This window comes from Paramormyrops kingsleyae, chromosome 17 (genome assembly GCF_048594095.1).
Source record: "Paramormyrops kingsleyae isolate MSU_618 chromosome 17, PKINGS_0.4, whole genome shotgun sequence".
NCBI lineage: Eukaryota > Metazoa > Chordata > Actinopteri > Osteoglossiformes > Mormyridae > Paramormyrops > Paramormyrops kingsleyae.
This window is the reverse complement of record NC_132813.1, coordinates 5,239,058-5,257,245: the sequence shown is the minus strand read 5'-3', so window position 1 is coordinate 5,257,245 and position 18,188 is coordinate 5,239,058. Positions and strand designations below refer to the sequence as shown.

At 44.1% G+C, this 18,188-nt stretch overlaps 1 protein-coding gene across 1 annotated transcript; it reads left to right on the top strand.

The window, feature by feature from the left end:
- Window positions 1-448: 448 nt before the first annotated feature.
- Window positions 449-14,136, top strand: LOC111848867 (homeobox protein BarH-like 2). Its single transcript, XM_023821217.2, has 4 exons — window positions 449-1,066; window positions 9,330-9,618; window positions 11,968-12,052; window positions 12,332-14,136. Exons 1-4 carry the CDS (start codon window positions 880-882, stop codon window positions 12,611-12,613), a joined length of 843 nt encoding a protein of 280 aa, XP_023676985.1. The 5' UTR covers window positions 449-879; the 3' UTR covers window positions 12,614-14,136.
- The last annotated feature ends 4,052 nt before the right edge of the window (window positions 14,137-18,188 follow it).

Here is an 18,188-nt window from a genome sequence, read left to right as displayed (position 1 = left end):
AAAGCTAAAACACAGGCTACATTCCGGAAATACAACAAACTATGTGGCTAAGAAATTTTTAGCTCAGCAAATTTTGTTGCTGAACCTGTGCAGGCTATCAGATGAAAAGTGTAATATGCGATAAAAGTGTAATATTTTTTAATTTTTCACGTTTAGTTTTATGTATTAAAATCTATGTTTAAAAGTATGATGTTTATAGCGGACTGTTATAAAAATGAAGGGAGAGAGCGGAGTTTTCCTGTTTCACTTGTCCATTTAAAAAAAAATGTTTTATCATTCTTAATTTGATATTCCACAGTGTAAAGTTATCTGCGCTCAAAGCAAAGCGCGAGTTAAATCTCCAACTGCGCGCGACTTTGAGACACGTAGAAGTCCCTTCCTTCACCATCAGCTGCAGAAGAGAGAGAGAGAGAGAGAGAGAGAGAGAGAGAGAGAATGGCAAGTTTATTTCAACTAAAGGCTGACAAACAGGTAGATGGGGAGAGAGCGAGAGAAAGAGAAAGAGAGAGCAGAGGGCAGTGAGAGAGAGAGAGAAAGAGGGGATTTGATTGACAGCCAGAGTGTCCGGAGACTGAGAAGTACAGTATGAACATGAAGAGCGTTTATATAGTGAGCGCCCGGGGCCCTTGGTGCTCAGCCCATTAATAACCCGCGATATACAGAAGCAGCGCAGCGGCGCTGAAGAGACTCCGCAGCCGGACAAACTCCCAGACGGAAGACAATCACTCCTCCTGGAAGCACCAGCAAGCCATTTTAACTCCCCGAATCGACATCTTCACGTACGCTACGGTTATCTGCTACAGTTTCACTCTTGGCTTCTGTTTTGTTTTCATCGTTGAGTTTTGCTTTGCGGTAACCTTGCCCACACAGCGGGCGACAATGCATTGCCAAGCCGAGTTAAGGCTCTCTTCTCCCGGGCAGCTGAAAGCAGCCAGGCGGCGCTACAAGACTTTTATGATTGACGAAATACTATCTAAGGAGACCTGCGATTACTTTGAGAAACTTTCCTTGTATTCAGTGTGCCCTTCTCTCATCGTCCGACCCAAACCCCTGCACTCATGTTCCGGTAAGTGAAGAAACCTTACGGCGTGTATGATACGTATGTATACTGTAGGCTTTACTTTTATCTTGGCAATGTTAACGTACCACGATTAGGAATTTAAGAAAAATGACCGATAGTACGAATTAGTTGTGGATGTACCCCACAAATTTCCCAGTGTCAATGACGGCTGTTTGGCAGGACTTAGGATTTTCACTATTACACGTTTTAGGTTTTAATATTTAAGCCGAATTTATTCGTATTAAGCTACTTTGGCGCAGATACAGGCAGATGCATTACTTACGAATTTATTTAACTGTTTTTACTCTATTTTTAAAAATATTTTATGTAGACATATGTTATGTAAGTTATGTTGAGTTGGATCCATACAGTTTTAAGTTCCGTTCTTTCCCTGATGTTTTGCCCCCATTTTGTACATAGACGTGCAGCCGTGATTAGCCTGTAGACTATAGTTACATAGCCGCAGTTCAGACCAGTGTCTAATGCATTACTGAGCCTTGATATTGGCACATCGTTTGTTTTTATCTCTCTTTCTTTCTTTCTTTCTTTCTTTCTTTCTTTCTTTCTTTCTTTCTTTCTTTCTTTCTCTTGTCTTTATTTTCTATATGAATTGAATTTCCCGAAAAAAAGTCCTTAATCTTCGCAACTGGTATAAACTAATAAATGAAAAATAGTATCACATTACGAAGTCAAAGTCATCGCAAAATATGAGGACGTTATGTATATTGTATGATAAATATGTTACATTTTATAGCTATATTTCGTCAATGTGATTTTGAAAGAAGGCCTCCTGCACACTTGGTCTACGTAGAGTTGTCTTCATGCTAGAAAAGTTTCACAAATAGGAACTTTTATTATTATTATTGTTCTTAATAATAATTAAATAGTAATAATGTTGTTGTTGTTGTTGCTGCAGTTGTTGTTTTTATTAACCATGCAATTGCACGAGGTTCACGACTAGAAGTCTGAGTTGCAGCCTGTGAGTCAAGCCGAACACCTTCTCCGTTGTGCTCCGGCCCAGTCCGAAGGATCTAACGACACGTGATTTAACGCAACAAAACTTCGCACCGTCGGCCCACAGATGTCAAGACAATCCGCCAATAAAGAGCACAAAAATAATGCCGATGTTCCGGCAGTAGTTCCATGGATAGCCCTTTCATTCGGCTGACGTCTCTAACCCATCGACCCCACATTAGAGAGCTCAGCAGGAAGCCTCAGCAGCCAGGAAAGCATCAGTTAAAGTACAATTATTCCAGCTTTTAAATTGAGTGAATTATATTGCAAAAAAAAGATCTTGCTTATCTCACTTGATGGTATTTACAGGCCACAATTCTATTCTATAAATAGTGCGTAAATACTTCCCCATAACATTCACGCAACTAACTGGAAAACAATGTTAAGTAAATTTAAATCCTTGCATCACTATATGAAGCTTGGAGGTGTAACATCTTTATCTGCAAAGCTTCCGGAAGGACTGGGCGGGTACAGAATAATCGCAAAGCGTAGGGTAGTTTTTGCGATTCAGAAGATCAAATGGAGTCACCGCCTGGACATGCTGTATGACTTAGGTGGTGACTCCTGCTCGGTATGGGAGACTCTGAACTTGTTTTTGTGCAAAGTCAGATCCTTCAGAACATTCCCCTGTAGGAATACTTAGTGCCTGAGTATTTTTTATTTTTTTGGGGGGTGGGGTGGGGTGGGGTGAGGTCTGAATAAGGTGAAGCTGCGTTCCCCCTTTTGTATACCCCCACTTTGATGTGAGGCCGTTTCATACCCAAGACCCTCATGGTCAGACACATTGGGGTGTTGAGGTGGGGGTGTCGCAGTGGGGACGGCTGTCAGTACTCCAAGCCCCCTTCCGCCACTGTACACGCTCCCAAACACAGGCGGCCTGAGGTGTGTTCGTAGCACAAAAAAAGAGTACGATTGTGACTCCGGAAGGTGTGTGTGTCTAGACGTTTAATGGAGGGGCATGGTGCCACGAACAGCATGTTCGAAACTGAAGACCAAATCCACGATTCCTGCTTCACTGGCAAATCTCCTTCAGCTTTACCTAAGTCTACAGCTTAACCATGACATGTGAGACTCAGCAAACCGACGATGATATCCATTTCCTGCATTACAAGTGACAGTAGCTGCATAACAAGACATTTTTTTCATCATTTTGCGACTTCATATGGATATCGCAGACATTCGGAAATTACTTGTGATGCGTACAACATTTCCCTAGAGGGTAAAAAATATATTAAACGATGCTTGAACAGGGCCTGTTCTGGCTTGTCTTTGTTTTATCCTCTGAACAATCCAGCCGAATTTGCTCCATGCGAGCAATGCTGTTTTGTTCGACATGCCGTTTGATTCTGCCCACATCGGAGTGGGAGCCACTTGAGCGTTAATTGACCCAAAAAACAAACTCCTAGAGCTGAACAGTGTTAACAGAAGACGAGTCTCACACTCCTGGTGTGGTCCAGCGATCGTCATATATCATATGTCATATATCACCCATTAACACTTAGTCTGACCTGTTCAAAGCCTGTGATGGTGAAACAAACTCTTACATACAGACGTACGTGTTTGTCGTAGGCATTAGCATTATGCTAAAGACCCTTAGCACATTTTGCAATGATATTTCATCTCTCCATTTCGGTAGAGGAAAAAGTGAAAATCCAATAGGCAATGTATCTAAAATGAATTTCGCAATGTATGTGTGTATTAATTAATTTTGCACATAGCATAGTTCTCAAACAAGCAATCAATCACACTCAGGTTAAAGAGTCTCACTGTGGGAAGGGATTCAACTAATTAGCTGGGCTGTGTATACGTAAATAACTTGTTTGAAAGTTTAATAAGTGAATGGGGTTATGAGTTAGATAATGATCAATGGCTTTTTACTCATTGCTGGAAGCGTGTCAGAACTCACAGTTCAAAGGGACGGGGTTGAATGGAACTGTGATATAAGTACATTTAACTATTCCCATTGCGTTCATTGGGCAGGACGTGACACTAAGATTGCTGGGTGCCCCGTTGTGGATAGATGGGGTGGCATAATCCCCAGCTCCCGATCCGGGGTGTACCATTTATTTGAAACTGTAGGGGTGTGAGACACCATATATTCAAGAACTTCAACGGCTTGCAATCCCAATATAGAAGCTGGCAGATATGGAGTCTCTGAGCTGGTAAAGGCCATGGGCCTTTTTTCCCACAGCTAACGCTAGGAGAGATCGACTCTCGTGTCTCACACACGCTAAGCTGTCAGTCCAGCACCGTCCAGCAGGGGCCAGCGTAGGACAGTGGTGTTTGTTTTAAAAACCAGTGAAACGGGAGGGAGGGCGGGAACAAAGAATAACAATAACAAAGTTTATTATCTCCTTTTCTTAATCATTTCTGAATTATATAACATCAACAATAATTGACAGTAATACTCTTATTGTCATGATCATAGAAAGATTAATTCATTAAAAAACCTTGATAGCAGCAATACCGGGAGCCTTAAAGTCACCGTAATGGATGAATTTGACGTGTGGGTTGGCTGTTTTCTGCTTCCCCCTTTTTTAAAAAGATATAGTAAGTTGTCATTTTCCAGCTAGAGCGAGGTGGCTCGTTTAATGCGGCGTTATAATATTTCATCTGGAAGTTCGTCTCTCATCGGAACTCGGGGCAAAGCTTTCAGAGGCATTTCTAGAAAGACCGACGGAGATAAGTCCGCTGTCAGTGCGGTGAATAGTGGACATGTGGCGGTCTCACTCGGCAGTGCTCCTCTTGGACTCCTGTGTGGTGGGACTGGCTTGGGATGAGTGACTTGGGGGCGTTGCCGACCTGGATGCGGTCGAGCCCCTCTGATGGACGGGGCTTCGGTTAGCGAGGGGCTTTCTGTGGGGGGGCACTCCTGCCCGGTACCTGTTCCCTTCCATCATTCGTCAAATATCCCAATGGGGCCAAAGCGACCCGAGTGAAATTTTACGAGCGTCGGATGATCTGGCACAGTGTTGTTAGTCTAAAATGCTGACGTTAAACGGACACTTTTCACATGAGCCCCCCTTCCCCTCCCAACAAAATACAAACACTTTTTAGAAATCTTAGTAACCATTAAGTGTTGCTAATGGTTTCTACTGGAATTTAATATTCTTCTTGTTGTTTATTATGCTATCTTAATGGTATATTGCTTCTTATGGGCCCTTCTGGTTTACATAGTTCAAGCCGAATGGAAATCTGCTTATGAAATGTAATTGTACTGGTTTCTGAGTCTCTTTATTGGAACCCTAATGGTTTCCTTCTGTGGTTTTCTTTGTGATGGTTTTTAATGGTTGCTCCTAATCGTTTTTGTATTATTTTAGTAATCCCTAATGGTTCTTCTTCTTCTTCTTCTTCTTCTTCTTCTTATTATTATTATTATTATTATTATTATTATTATTAATAATTATATTTAAAGGCACCTTTCAAGGCACTCAAGGATACCTTACAAAAACAATCCACGCAATATGCAAACATACTTCTGTATGCATTAATGCATTCAAAGTTGCCACAATCTGATAAATAAAATGGTACTTAAATAAAGTTAAAAAATTAGGTGAATAAGCAAGTTTAAAAAGAGTAGTTTGGAGCCGAGATTTGAATGTAGAGAAACAGCCAATACTATGAATATCAGGAGGGAGGAAGTTCCAAAGACAGCGTGACTAAAGGCTCTGAACCCCAAATTCTTTTATACTTAATCCATCTCTAGATTATTTATAATGCCTAGTTCAATGTAAATGCTATGTAAATGGTTCTTTAATTGTTCTTAATGACCCCTGTTGCTTAATTAACCCTGGTGGAAACCATCAACCCATGTCATGGGCCTTTATGGCTTTAATCTTCAGATATTTATAGTAAGATGATTCCATTGTATAGTTTTTACTGCATGGTAATTCCTAATAGTCTTCTTAATAGCTTCCTTTATGGGTAAAATGTTTTGTCTTTTATTTTGTTTACATTGCAAACATGAATACTACATTATTTTAATAATACTGTTCTACAAAACTAGACACATAACTATATGCCACCATATTTAGCAATATTACTATATTACCAGAGTCTAAATAAAAACTGGTAATGGTCTGAAATCAAGAAATTAATTTTTAAAAAGTGAGTCACATTTAATACCAGTTTAATGTAATCAGTAAATAAGGGAAAACCACGATGGGTTGCTGGACATCAATATAAACCAGTAGAAACAGTATTTTATACCAGTAAAGGTAGAAAGTAAGCCAGTAGAAACCATTAAATTCTGTAGGAAATTTTAAATCAGTCTTATGGATGGTACTGTACCTAATGGAAGACAGAGGCCAGTTCCCATTAGTAATTAGTGATTTTCCTAATGGTTTCTAATGATTTTTTCAGCATGCTTATTTTCATTTTTTAATTTGTTATTGTTTTGCCTATACACTGTGTTTTTTACTGTCATAACCTCCCCACCTGGTCGACAGCTTTTACAGTTGCCACCCCAGGCTGTTTTGACCTGTTAGTATGTCAAACATGAAGCTCCTGAAATCGCTTTCTTTGTAGAAGTAGCTCTCACTGTAAACAAGGTCTGAGACTCCTAATTCACCGAGTGGCGATCAGCTAAATATGACTGAACCGGCGCAGTTTGGCGGGTCATCAAAGACACAGACCAGGGGCCGTGGACAGGTCATTCGACTGATACGCAAGTTTAACGGGCTGGATAATTCTGGCAAAATGATGTCAAGCTTGGCACGTTGCCCAGGGATAATGATTCGGTACATTTAAAAGAAATTTTAAAAAATAATAATAAATGTATCACAACAACACGAGCTGCTTGTACTGACATGTCGTCACTGGGAGCCAACATTTCAACCATTTGGGGCTGGGCTAGGCCTCTAGCACAAACGAACATAGCCTGAGAAATGCCTTCTGGTTCTCTGCGCATGGATCGAAAAGCCCAGCCCGACACCGGCCAAAACCACGCGCACTGTGCAGTCGGTGACTCTGATTGCTCGGAGGTCAGTCCAAGGCCCGTACTAACACACTTACTGTAGGAGGCTGGTGGCACAGTGAATGATATGAAACATAATTTATGGTGTTTCAATATGTTGGCTTCAATTAAATGGCAAAAGCATGATGTTTAAAAGCACTTTAAAGTTAATTTCATGCTTAGGATAATGTTTTATCCAATACGACTTGCAGACTTTACTTCTTTTATAAAACTATTTTTTGAAGCAGTTGTGGTTAAATGCTCGATATTTTTTATGATGAAATTATGTAGCAAAATGTAATAATCGCAATGGCAGTAGGACAGCTGAATCGACAGGTTTTGTAAGAAGTAACCTTTTTAAGCTGTTGCTTACTAAGTTCCAGTGACTTTTGATTTTTATCGGCACGCATACGTCCAATAAGATCACCTTGACTCAGTTCACGAGCAGGAAATAGGAGAACCGCAGGATGTTTGGCACATTTGAAGGCCCAGGGATTTTGAGAGAGCACACACGAAAACCAGAAACAGGTGATGATTCGGTCTGGCTTTCTAAACACGATTCTAACAGATAAATGATTTCCCACAAAGATTTTGACAGCTAGGCAACTGACACAGCTGTGATTAGGACCACTTGCTGTTAAGGCTCACTGACATGAGGTAAAGCAGAATAGCAAGTGGTTTCTGTCCGATGGAGAGTGATGTGGTACTGGAGTAGCTTAGTTTGAACGGAGGGGAAAGCGCGGAATTAGTGCAACCCCTTAAAAAAATTTGATACCGACTGTAAATATTATGTGCTATTAAAATTATAAACCCGAAGCTGGGTTTTTTGAGGTAGTGTACAAGGTCAGACGACTTAAAAATTTTAAAAAAAAGAATCTAGTATAATTTGAACTATGTATGTTATTAATATATTAACCATTAATGACAGCAAGTGTGGTGGGATAAGCTAGTAAGGGGATTCTGTACGGGGTGTCTGATAAAAAGATGGACAGAAGAGGGAAGAGTTGGGCGTGGGGGGATGACTGGGCGGGGGTATGGCCCTGTGTGTTCAGACTTGCAGTGGTGCCCATCGATTCGCCGAAGTGGGAGACTGCCGATGAGGTCATCAGTCAGTAATGATGTCATGGAGCCTTTGAGTGCAGCTCTGTCACTTTGAGTGAGAGGGAGGGGAGGATGTGTGTGTGTGTGTGTGGGGGGGGGGTGGTGGGAAGGGGAGGCCTCGCAGCACGGACCAGATAGACAGTTACGCATCACCTACCAGCCGGTTCTGTCTCAGGACATCCAAACTTGCGATTGTGCAGGAAAGGCCGTGTTCCAACGGCGGCCACATTTGCAATCATTATCACCATTCGCATCCTCTCTAAGGGGGAGGGCCGTCAACTTATTTTCCAAGTCTGTCATTAAAAGATAAGATATGAGAGACATCTACAGATATACCGCAGTAGGGAAAACAAATGAGAAAAAATACACCCAAGAGCATATATAATTCTACAGCACTGGGCTTCGCCTCTCGTATCCCCTCTCCATAAAATCCACGTCACTCTTAATTTACTTCTAAATTACAGGGGAGAGAAAATTTATATCCAAAGCCCTGCATTTTTCTTTTTTTACTTTTCCTTTTTTTATGCGAAGCTCACATATAGGGAATATCTGCTCCGGCTCGACTCCCAGCTCCAGACAAGTGCAAGAGTTTTATCTGGTTCAGTGTCTCCGCGCTGTCTGAGAAATGTCTGGATTAAAGGGGCCGGTCCTCACCCGGGGTGGATTTACAGCCCCCATCGCTGGAGATCACGGTGGAGTCGTGTCTGTGTCTCTCGTGTCCCCCCCCCCATCTCGTAAAATAATTATTAAATGCAGGAGTTCGATGGAACAGGGCAGGACTCAAGGCGTAAATCGAGTCCCATCGCTGCTAAATCTTCAGGGCCATTAAGTTTCTCTCCCACTGCCTTATTCCCCCCCGGACGGCGGCCAAGGTGGGGGGAGAGCGGTTTGCGTGCCCGACCACCTGTCGCGGTCGTAATGCGACGGTGCGTGCAGCGTTGCATGATGATCTGTGAAATGCTGATCCTCTCTCTCTCGTTTTTTTTTTTTTTGTTGCAATTTTTTACGATTTTCTGTTGGATCCCAACTTGCGATCGTTTGCCTGACAGGCATTTGAGGCTCCTGGAACCGTGACGGCTAAGTGAAGAGCTGCTGCAGTTTTCAGTTCTTCACTTGCCAACATCCCGTTTCGTTCATTCAACCGAGGCGCGAACGTTGCTTGTTTTTAGTGTATGCTGATTGCCCTTCCCCCTTCCTCAGGCTCCTCCATCCGGGGTTACCCGCTCCTGTCTGTCATCACGCGGCAGCCCCCCAGCGTACCTCACCTGTCCCAGCCCTCGCCCCCGTTCTCCCTGGCCTCCCCTCAGTCGCACGCTGGCGAGCCGCTCTGCAGCGAGACCCCTGTCAGCGTTAGCAGCGAGTCGGAGGCGGAGCACGGCGCCCCCCGGCTGAAGAAACCGCGCAGGAGCCGCACCATCTTCACCGAGCTGCAGCTCATGGGCCTGGAGAAGAAGTTCCAGAAGCAGAAGTACCTCTCCACCCCTGACAGGTAAGCTGCCTCCAGAGCCGAGACCTGGACCTGGACCTGGACCTGGACCTGGACTGGGCTAGGGAGCTTCTGCAGGGGCGTTAAACACATCTTTCCCGACATGATTAAAAAGCATCAAAGCTGAGCTGCACCCACAACGGCACTATGACTAATGACTAAATACAGCCGGCCGTCCCCATCTCCTCCACGGGGAATCAGTTCCGGGCCCCCCCACGGATATCTGAATCCACAGATGCTCAAGTCCCTTATATAAAACGACTTTTGCAAATCCTCCCGTATAATTTAATTATATCCCTAGAATACATAGAATACCTAATTCAATGTAAATGCTATGTAAATAGTTGTTGTACCATATTGTTTAGAAAATAATAAAGTCTGTACATGTTCAGTATAGATGCAACCATTACAGTACATATAGAAAATATAAATATTATTTAAGAAAGTAGAAATTCATCTCTCTCTTCTTTTCCATTTTCCATTCTTTTCTCTTCCATTTTGTCAGCACTCACCAGCAACACCCAGAAGTACACATCACTCCCTTCACGTGGATTCAGTGTAGTGCTCAGCTCGCAGCAAATTCAAATTTTGCTTTCTGGAACGTTCTGGAATATTTTTTTTTGCCGAATATTTTCAATCGCCGACTGTTGAATCCATGGATACCGAACCAGCAGATACAGAGGGTCCACTATCCTAAAATAGTTTGTCCACCTTAACACAAAAGATCTAGAAAATTCTAGGAGATTATGGAGGGACACTTGGTTTAAACAACACCTAACTGATCTGTTTCCACACATTACGAAGTCTGATGATTAGAAACACAAATTAAAAATACTGAATCAAATTTAAAAGTGCCATTCTACACTGGCCCCTGCTGGAGGGTAGTGGGATCAAAGTTATTAGCAACATTTGGCTTCAATATATATAAATCATATAAAGTAACATTAAGTGGATTCAACCTGTAAAGAGTGGAAGGAAATTTGGCAGGAAAAATGAAAATGGACATGAATTATTGTGTCAGACTCCATGTCCTGTATGTTCCGGTCGTGGTTTGAAGGCTTGTCATTTTTTCCATGTGTTGCTCGTGGGATTAGCCTTAAAGACATGTTCCATTATTTCGTGACGGGCATTTCACTTGAAATATTCTCAAACATCCTGGGAGCTGGATTCCAGCTGGATATTCGGGCCAAACGGAAAACGTCGCGTTCAGAGCTGTCAGTCGGCATATGTAAGAAGGTCGATGCTCCGGGTGGTTTCAGTGCTAGATTAGACGGCGGGGCTGGGGCAGACCGCAGAACCGGTCTGGGCCATGTTCTCTGCCTGTCTGCTGACCGAGGGGGGGTCCTGGGAGGCTTTGTGCTAATCCCATCATTTCCAGCAGCGTTTCGCGGTTCACTTGAAATTATTGCTGGGCTTGGCGGAGGTGCAGACGAGGGGGGAAACCCTCTCACGGGGGCGTGAGGGACTTTACAGGGAAAACGTGGAGGAAATCTCGGTTGAGACCATTTTAGGGGCTTACGATGTGGCTGTTGGTGGATATAACCATCTTTTATACCCCCACACACTTGTCTGTGATCAGCCAACGAGCACCTCAACGCTCGGGCCGAAAGCAGCTGTTCTGGAGCTGATGGCCCGACCTTGAAAACCAACCCAGCGACTGGTTTGTGTTTAACCGTGAACGCGAGCCGCGCCGAAGCTAGCATTAGCCTCACGGTTACGCTCTGGGTCAGTGTCAAGAGCATACACAGCATTGCTTCCTCTCCCAGACGACTTAAACATTACGGTATCTGATTTATGGCCAAGTGCTGGACGATCCGTACATGGATTTATAATGTATATTTGTGGATTTAAAGGATAAATCCTGTTTTTTCCTGAGTAAAATTATCACAATGTAAAGATGATTAATTACTTTTTGTCCCACTACTAAATTTAGGTCAATAAATCCTAAGTAATAAGTTTTAATGATATCCAGGCCCCCAAAAAATGTTACATGTTTTGGTTGTTTGCCAAGATGTGACATATTAAAGCTTATTGACAAATGAAAGAGTATATAAAGTAATATGTTAAACTATTAATACTTCATATTATGTATGCTGGGTTTCATTTGGCAATTTAGCGGAAAGGTCTCTTCTTCTATATAAAACATTCTGCTTGATGGCAGTTGCTGCATGTTGACATTTTGATGTTTGATGTTTCTGTCCAGCTTCGCCTGGGCAGGATGTTGGGTCCATGTGCTTCCATGTGCATTTGGACAGTCAGCTTCTCCTTAAGCTACTTCCAGAGTCTGAGGCCCTTTGCATCTACACACCTCCCAAAAAATTATTTTTCATGTCCTCCCCCCCCCCATTGCAGGTTGGACCTCGCCCAGTCGCTGGGCCTCACGCAGCTACAGGTCAAGACTTGGTATCAGAACCGACGCATGAAGTGGAAGAAAATAGTAAGAGCCGGGGGGGGGAACCGTGGGGCAGGAGAGGGGGGCGGGTGATGAGGAAATGTGAGTGATGGAGAGCAATATGTCAGGCAGCTCAGCCAATCGCGCCAAAGGCAGAGGCTCACTGATCTGAGAGATTGATGATTGGAGGACTGATCTCAAAGACCCAAACCTCGTCCATCTTCCTGTAATCATTGTAATAACTGTTGCTGCCAGTGACCCTATCCCCTCCCCCAAAGAGCCAATGTCTCCAGATTTTTATGGGACGTTTTTATGCTCTGCTAGGTCCTCAAAGGGGGACAGGAAGCCCCCACCAAGCCAAAAGGTAGGCCGAAGAAGAACTCCATCCCCACCACGGAGGAAATCGAGGCGGAGGAGCGGCTGGCCCGGCTGGTGGAGGAGGAGAAGGCCCACAGGGGCGCAGCGTGCAAGGGGGACGAGCCACACTCGGAGCCCCAGGACCTGAGCGTGGTGGGGGGCACAGAGCCACGTGGCACAGCACCGGCGGGGGAGCGCGTGTCAGAACCGGTACCGTCACTGCAGCCAGACATGTGCGCGGCGAGTTAAGGGTGCGGACTGGGCCAGACCCGGTTCCCATGAGCACTTGCTGCCGAGAGCACTGCCAAAGTGACCTGCTGGGGTTCAGACGTCCGGCCAGGTTTGAACACAACGGGCAGGCAGAGGATGGGGGGAGCAGGATTTTTACACCTTACAGTACAGTATTCCTTGCAAAAAACAGAAACCAAAACACTGCACTGCTCCCACAAAGGGATCAGCTGACCCTCCCATGCCGGTGTCCTGAATGCCATACAGCCTCTTCCTCAGAAGCCCGTCCTTTGTGTTGTGACTCCTCCACAGGAGGAAAGTGTCCCAAGTCCTGGGGCATCCAACCCCCCCCGCGTTATGTCAGCTTGTAAATATTGCGTGTCTTTATGCGTCCGTGTGTGTTCATACACACGGTGCATTTGTAAAATCTTTACACTGGCAAAGGTGCCTTTAGGTCGAACGATTTTTAAAACTTTACGATACCCTAGCGAGCCAGGAAAAATAAAGCGTAATTAAAATATTTTAGAAATTATACCTTTTATATAATATTTTGACTTTTTAGTGTGAAGCTCAGTTGTCGGTGCTCTCTTTAAAAACTGAACAGGCAAAGGCACATGAAAAATGAAATGGAACGTGTAACATCATGAATTATTAATGCAGTTTCCCCGAGTGCAGCTTCATACAGCTTTTTCTATACTGTGTGTTTGACAGTTCTCGTGCCAGTGTTTTAATGAGACCCTAACATTAACCAGGAAGTATCCAGTAATTCTGATTTACTGCGTTTCCATATTAATTTCAATTCAGTAGTATCTGGCAAAGTACCGATATCAGCGGGAGCAGACTGCTGCACGGGCACCTGTACCTGTAATCAAGTTATTTTCTATGGAACAAACTACGTGATTTAAAAAATATGCATTTGGAAAGTATTTCATTTTGATTCGGCTGAAAGAAAAAGTGTTGCGTTTTCTTTGTGTTGGTTGTTTTGACACTGCACTGATTGTATTGCCAAGAGGAAAGATTCTTAAGCTGTCAGAGACCCAGAAAAGAATAAATCTCCCCCCCCCCCCCCTGCCAGTGAAGCAGAGAAACTGCCAAACATTTGAAAACATTTTAAAGATGTTTTCAGCCTTCGGGCCCCGACATGAGCATCCAGATACTTTAAACCCCCTTGTCTGTGAATGACAGACGGACTCCCAGTATACACTTCCCTGTATAAAAATGTCTCACCCGCTTGCCAGCAAGTCTATTTTCCGATTTGGAAACCATTTCTTTTTCTTTTTTAAATATTCCTGTTTGTAAAAATAAAACATTTCGGAAAAAGGTCTATTTTTGTTTCATATAAAGCCGTGTAATATTTTTCTGATGTAAATACTGTGCTTGTTGGGAAAATTTAATGACTTGTTTTGGAATGAACAATTACAAGTGTTTGCTGAAAATGTACTATTTTGTTCCAGAAAGCTATGATGTAATTTCTATTGTACATGAGTGACAGTTTGCATATTTAAATACATTTAATAAAATTGCATATCAAAAGCCTTTGAAAATGTTTACATTTATTAATATCTATTTCTAATAATTATTTCATAGAGATTGTTTTCATGCACAAGATCCAAAGTCTGTCGTGCAGCATTGAAAATGTAGGAAAAATGTCCCTTATTTTTATTATATTGAAAGAATATATTCTCTATTGTGAATGGGCTCTAAGGCAAATATGGCTGCTGTTATTCACAGTGAAAAGTATAGGAGCAAATCACATGGTCCATTGAGTTTTAATTATGTTAGGTGGTCTTACCAGAGATTATAGATGCATATTTAATTATTCATACATCAGTTATTAGATCAGGACTTATTGACTTTTACTGGCCAACTAGGCACCATTAGCTAGAGTGAGTTAGACGGTAATTAAAGGTACCAGAACTCAGTGCTAGTAGAAGCCCTTGTGGTGACTGCAGGTGGGCTTCAGCACCGGGACCAGTCCTGCCCCCAACAGGCTTGGCGTGGGCTGTTTGCTAACTTGGCATCTCCTATGAGGATGACACTCTAGGCGGCCACCTGTGTCAGGTGTTCCCCAAAACGTTTTTCGATTTTCTCAGACTTAAGGAGGACGCCTTCAAAAGCAACAGGTTTGCTGAGGTAGCAGGAGGAAGCTCAGCGGAGAGGGAGTGGATGTGTTTGCTTACCTTGGAGCATGAAGAGGGGGGGGGGGGGGCTTTCCGAGGGGGCTGCTTAGCTCGGCAATCATCACTGGCCCATTGAAGTACTGAAGGCCATCGAGCCAGAAAACCGCATTTTTAATTTGTGGTCGTGGGGTTAAGGCCGCCAACCATAACTGAAATCGTCAAAAAGACTAGATTGCCGTTGATACATCAGCCTGTGTTGGTTTTGGCCAGTTTCGAAGGTACAATAGAATAAACATTGGAATCCAGAGGGAAAAACACAGCATATTAAAAGTACATATTTTGGGTCTTAACGTTGAGAGGCATGTTAGAACACTCAATTACCACAGGAAGGAACAGCCTAAATCGCCACGGGTCAAGCAGATCACCTGGGTCACATGGGTCAAGATACCTTTAAGACTAAATCCATGGGTCTGTTTAAAAATGTTGCATTTGAAAGCATCCTGCACTTGAAGCAGCAGCCCTGGATATGAAGATTACAGCTGCATTATTATGAAGCAGAATTTCATCTGTTCCTCATCTTCGTTAGATCTTCCAAAAAACAAATAAAAGTTATTGTTCGTGGCAAGGCTGCAGGTTATAACACGTGTGTGACCTTGCTGCCATCTTGGTGCTATGAGGGTGGGGGGGGGGGTGACACCTGTGTGCTGCTCTGAGGATCAGCCATTTTCTTACAAGTGAAGGTTCATCCTCAGGTCAAACACAGGAGAATGGCCTGGAATTTTCCCCTGGAGAAGATGTTCATCGGGCATGTTCACCTGTCAGCTTGCTGCTGCCTGAGAAATCGGGCGGCGGGGGGGGGGGGGGCGTTGGGTGGGGGGGGGCTGGGTCTTTCCATTTTGCCCCCTTCATTGTTTTGACAGGGGAAGTGATTTTTAAATACCAAGGGTAAGAACCACAGCCTGTCAATCACTGATGTGTCCTGCAGTCACTGGAACAAAGACCTTGCTGTCTAAACCGCAAAGCGATCAAGCATGTAATTACCCCGGGATTGATTTTAAATATAAATATTAATTTCAGTCGGCAGAATATATATCGCTTTGATCAAGGTTATCATCTGGAGATACAAATGTTTGTTTGTTTTTAAAATGGCACTGCGTGTAATGGTTCCCAAAAGGACTCTGGTGCTGCTCCAGTGTTTAATGAAGAGGGTGGTTTTTTCCCCCGATTGTATAATTGAGAAGTTTTTGGTTCCCCTAACTGAAAATGCAATCAAACTAAGCAAAAAATTGCACTGTACAAATTGCGGGCCGTATTTATAGATTACAGCAAGAATCCTGTTCAGTACATAAATGTATTAGCTAATGAAAAATGCCGTAAAACTTAATCAAAACATTAATTTATTTTAGATAGGAAATAGGCCGACAGTTATAAAGTCTCATGGTTCTATGGATCATGAATGTTTATGGGTCTCAATCAAATTAGCAGCCAAATCGATGTTTCTAATTTCTTGCAGCTTGCAACATCCTGCATTTTAATGCCATGCAATGAAACCCACTGAGGCAAGATGGGACGTCCCGATTCCAGATGTTGTGCTTCCTGTGTTCGTCTGCCACGTGTTGATACCGAAACTGAAACAGGGCAGGAAATGCTCGCTCTTGGGGGGGGGTTCTTGTTGAATTAGATTGTCGCATTCTTCCTTCCTGTGATTAGAGGAGTCAGCTGCTTCCTGGGACGACTCAGGCTCCTCCCACTGACACCTCGGTCAGACCAATCCGGTTTCCCATTATCCCAACAGCTGACTCAGCGGTTCGGATTCAGTTGTCCAGTTAACGTATTTACTGTGGAAATTACCGAGCAAGCCGTCGCCCAGTCGCCCCGCTCGGCCAGTCTGGTCAGCATGTCTGTGCAATCACTCCGCCTCCCACCCAGGAGTCTCGTAAATCGGCTTGTTTTCCTGTGACCCCCCCACCCTGCCCCCATCACCAAAGGGGGCATCTAGGGGACTGCTGGAGAATTAGCTTGAGGGAGGGCGGGATGAACTGTGTCTACACCTAAGCACCTAGTGCTCCATCTCTCTCAACTTGGCCCAGAGAGAGAGACTCGGGGCTCCTCACAGATTACTCAGGCGTGAGTATCGGAAAACCAGGGTGAGTAGCAGTGGTGGTGGGGGGGTTTACTAGTGTTAGGCAGCTGCTACCTCAAATACCGTCAGGGGGTCCGCTCTCTCGGGTTTACCTCCGTTCACTCTTCTTTCTTGTTTCATTTTGATTTCCATCCAGGTGATATCCCGGTTAAATCCCCCCCCCCCCCAGACAGGAGCTGGAGAGGATGACTTTTTATTTCAGCGGCTGGGATACGAATTTTAGGTCACGCCAACGCACGGTGCCTGCCGCATCTCCGAGAGGGCCCCCTTCTCAGGGTTACCCCCAATGACAAAGTGCGGCTTTTAACGCAGTTAATTTGGGCTACATGAAAACTAAGCTGCGCAGGCTTGTAATCCACATTTTACACCCCGAGTCGGATTTATAACGCGGCCGGATTCCAAGCCAGGGAAATGTCTCTCAAGCGGGGCGAAAAGTGCAACGCAGCCGACTGTGTAATCCGGGATCACAGGGTTCGGAATCGCTACGGCATTACGTATTCGCCGTGGAAGCCCGGCTCGCCCGTAAACACAAGCGGTGGAAAGAGAACGCCGCGGCAGAGTGCGACAGGCCCCTCTCAGCAGACGTCTGTCTTCGTTTGTTAGTTTGTTTTGTCCGTTTGTTTTTCTTTTTCGACTCCCTAAGCCCTGCTTGTCCTCTTTGGGGCACAACCGGATGCCATGGCTTCCTCTTCTACATCCTTACTCCTTTTTGCTGTGGAAGTGGGTATTTGCTCCGGGACGACAATCGTTTCTGTGTCGATTGACAGGACCTACCCGGGCGTGTATGCTCAGGACGGACCAATACCGGGAGCACAAAATGTGGGTAAAAGAGTAAATGTCAGTCAGTTGAAAAGAATGAAAAAACAAAAATCTTTTTCTTCTTCTTGGTATTTGAGGTGAAAGAACAGGAGAGGCTTTTTGAGAGGCAGATTTCGATCGGTCAGGTTGTTCACCGTGCACATCTCTCCATTCTCGATAATGGCACAGATGTCAAAGTGTTTCAGGAGAGGTCTGCCAGTGCAATTACGGGTCGCCAGGGGCAGTGAAGGGTCAAAGGCAGGACACACATTTGGGGATAATACCCCAAATGCAGGACAAGGCAGGAAGTGGCAGTGAGCATCTGAAAAAGAAGAAATACCCATTTTGGAAAAGTTCATGTCTGTACTTCACAATTAATGGGGAAGCTGAAAACCACCATCACCAGAGTGTCTCCCACAGAGCCAGCTTCACCCCCCCAACTCCAGGGTCCCGGGAAGATACACAGCGAGTAAAACAACCCTTCTGTTTTACGAGCGTGCGAGTAGGGGTAATTCAATCGGCTATTTTCCAGCTC

Bases quoted from the DNA above. Each gene is read 5' to 3' on its own strand.
- LOC111848867 (XM_023821217.2), top strand. From the start codon at position 880: ATGCATTGCCAAGCCGAGTTAAGGCTCTCTTCTCCCGGGCAGCTGAAA. The intron at 9,619-11,967 runs GTAAGCTGCCTC...CCCCCATTGCAG, and splicing joins TACCTCTCCACCCCTGACAG to GTTGGACCTCGCCCAGTCGC. The intron at 12,053-12,331 runs GTAAGAGCCGGG...ATGCTCTGCTAG, and splicing joins GCATGAAGTGGAAGAAAATA to GTCCTCAAAGGGGGACAGGA.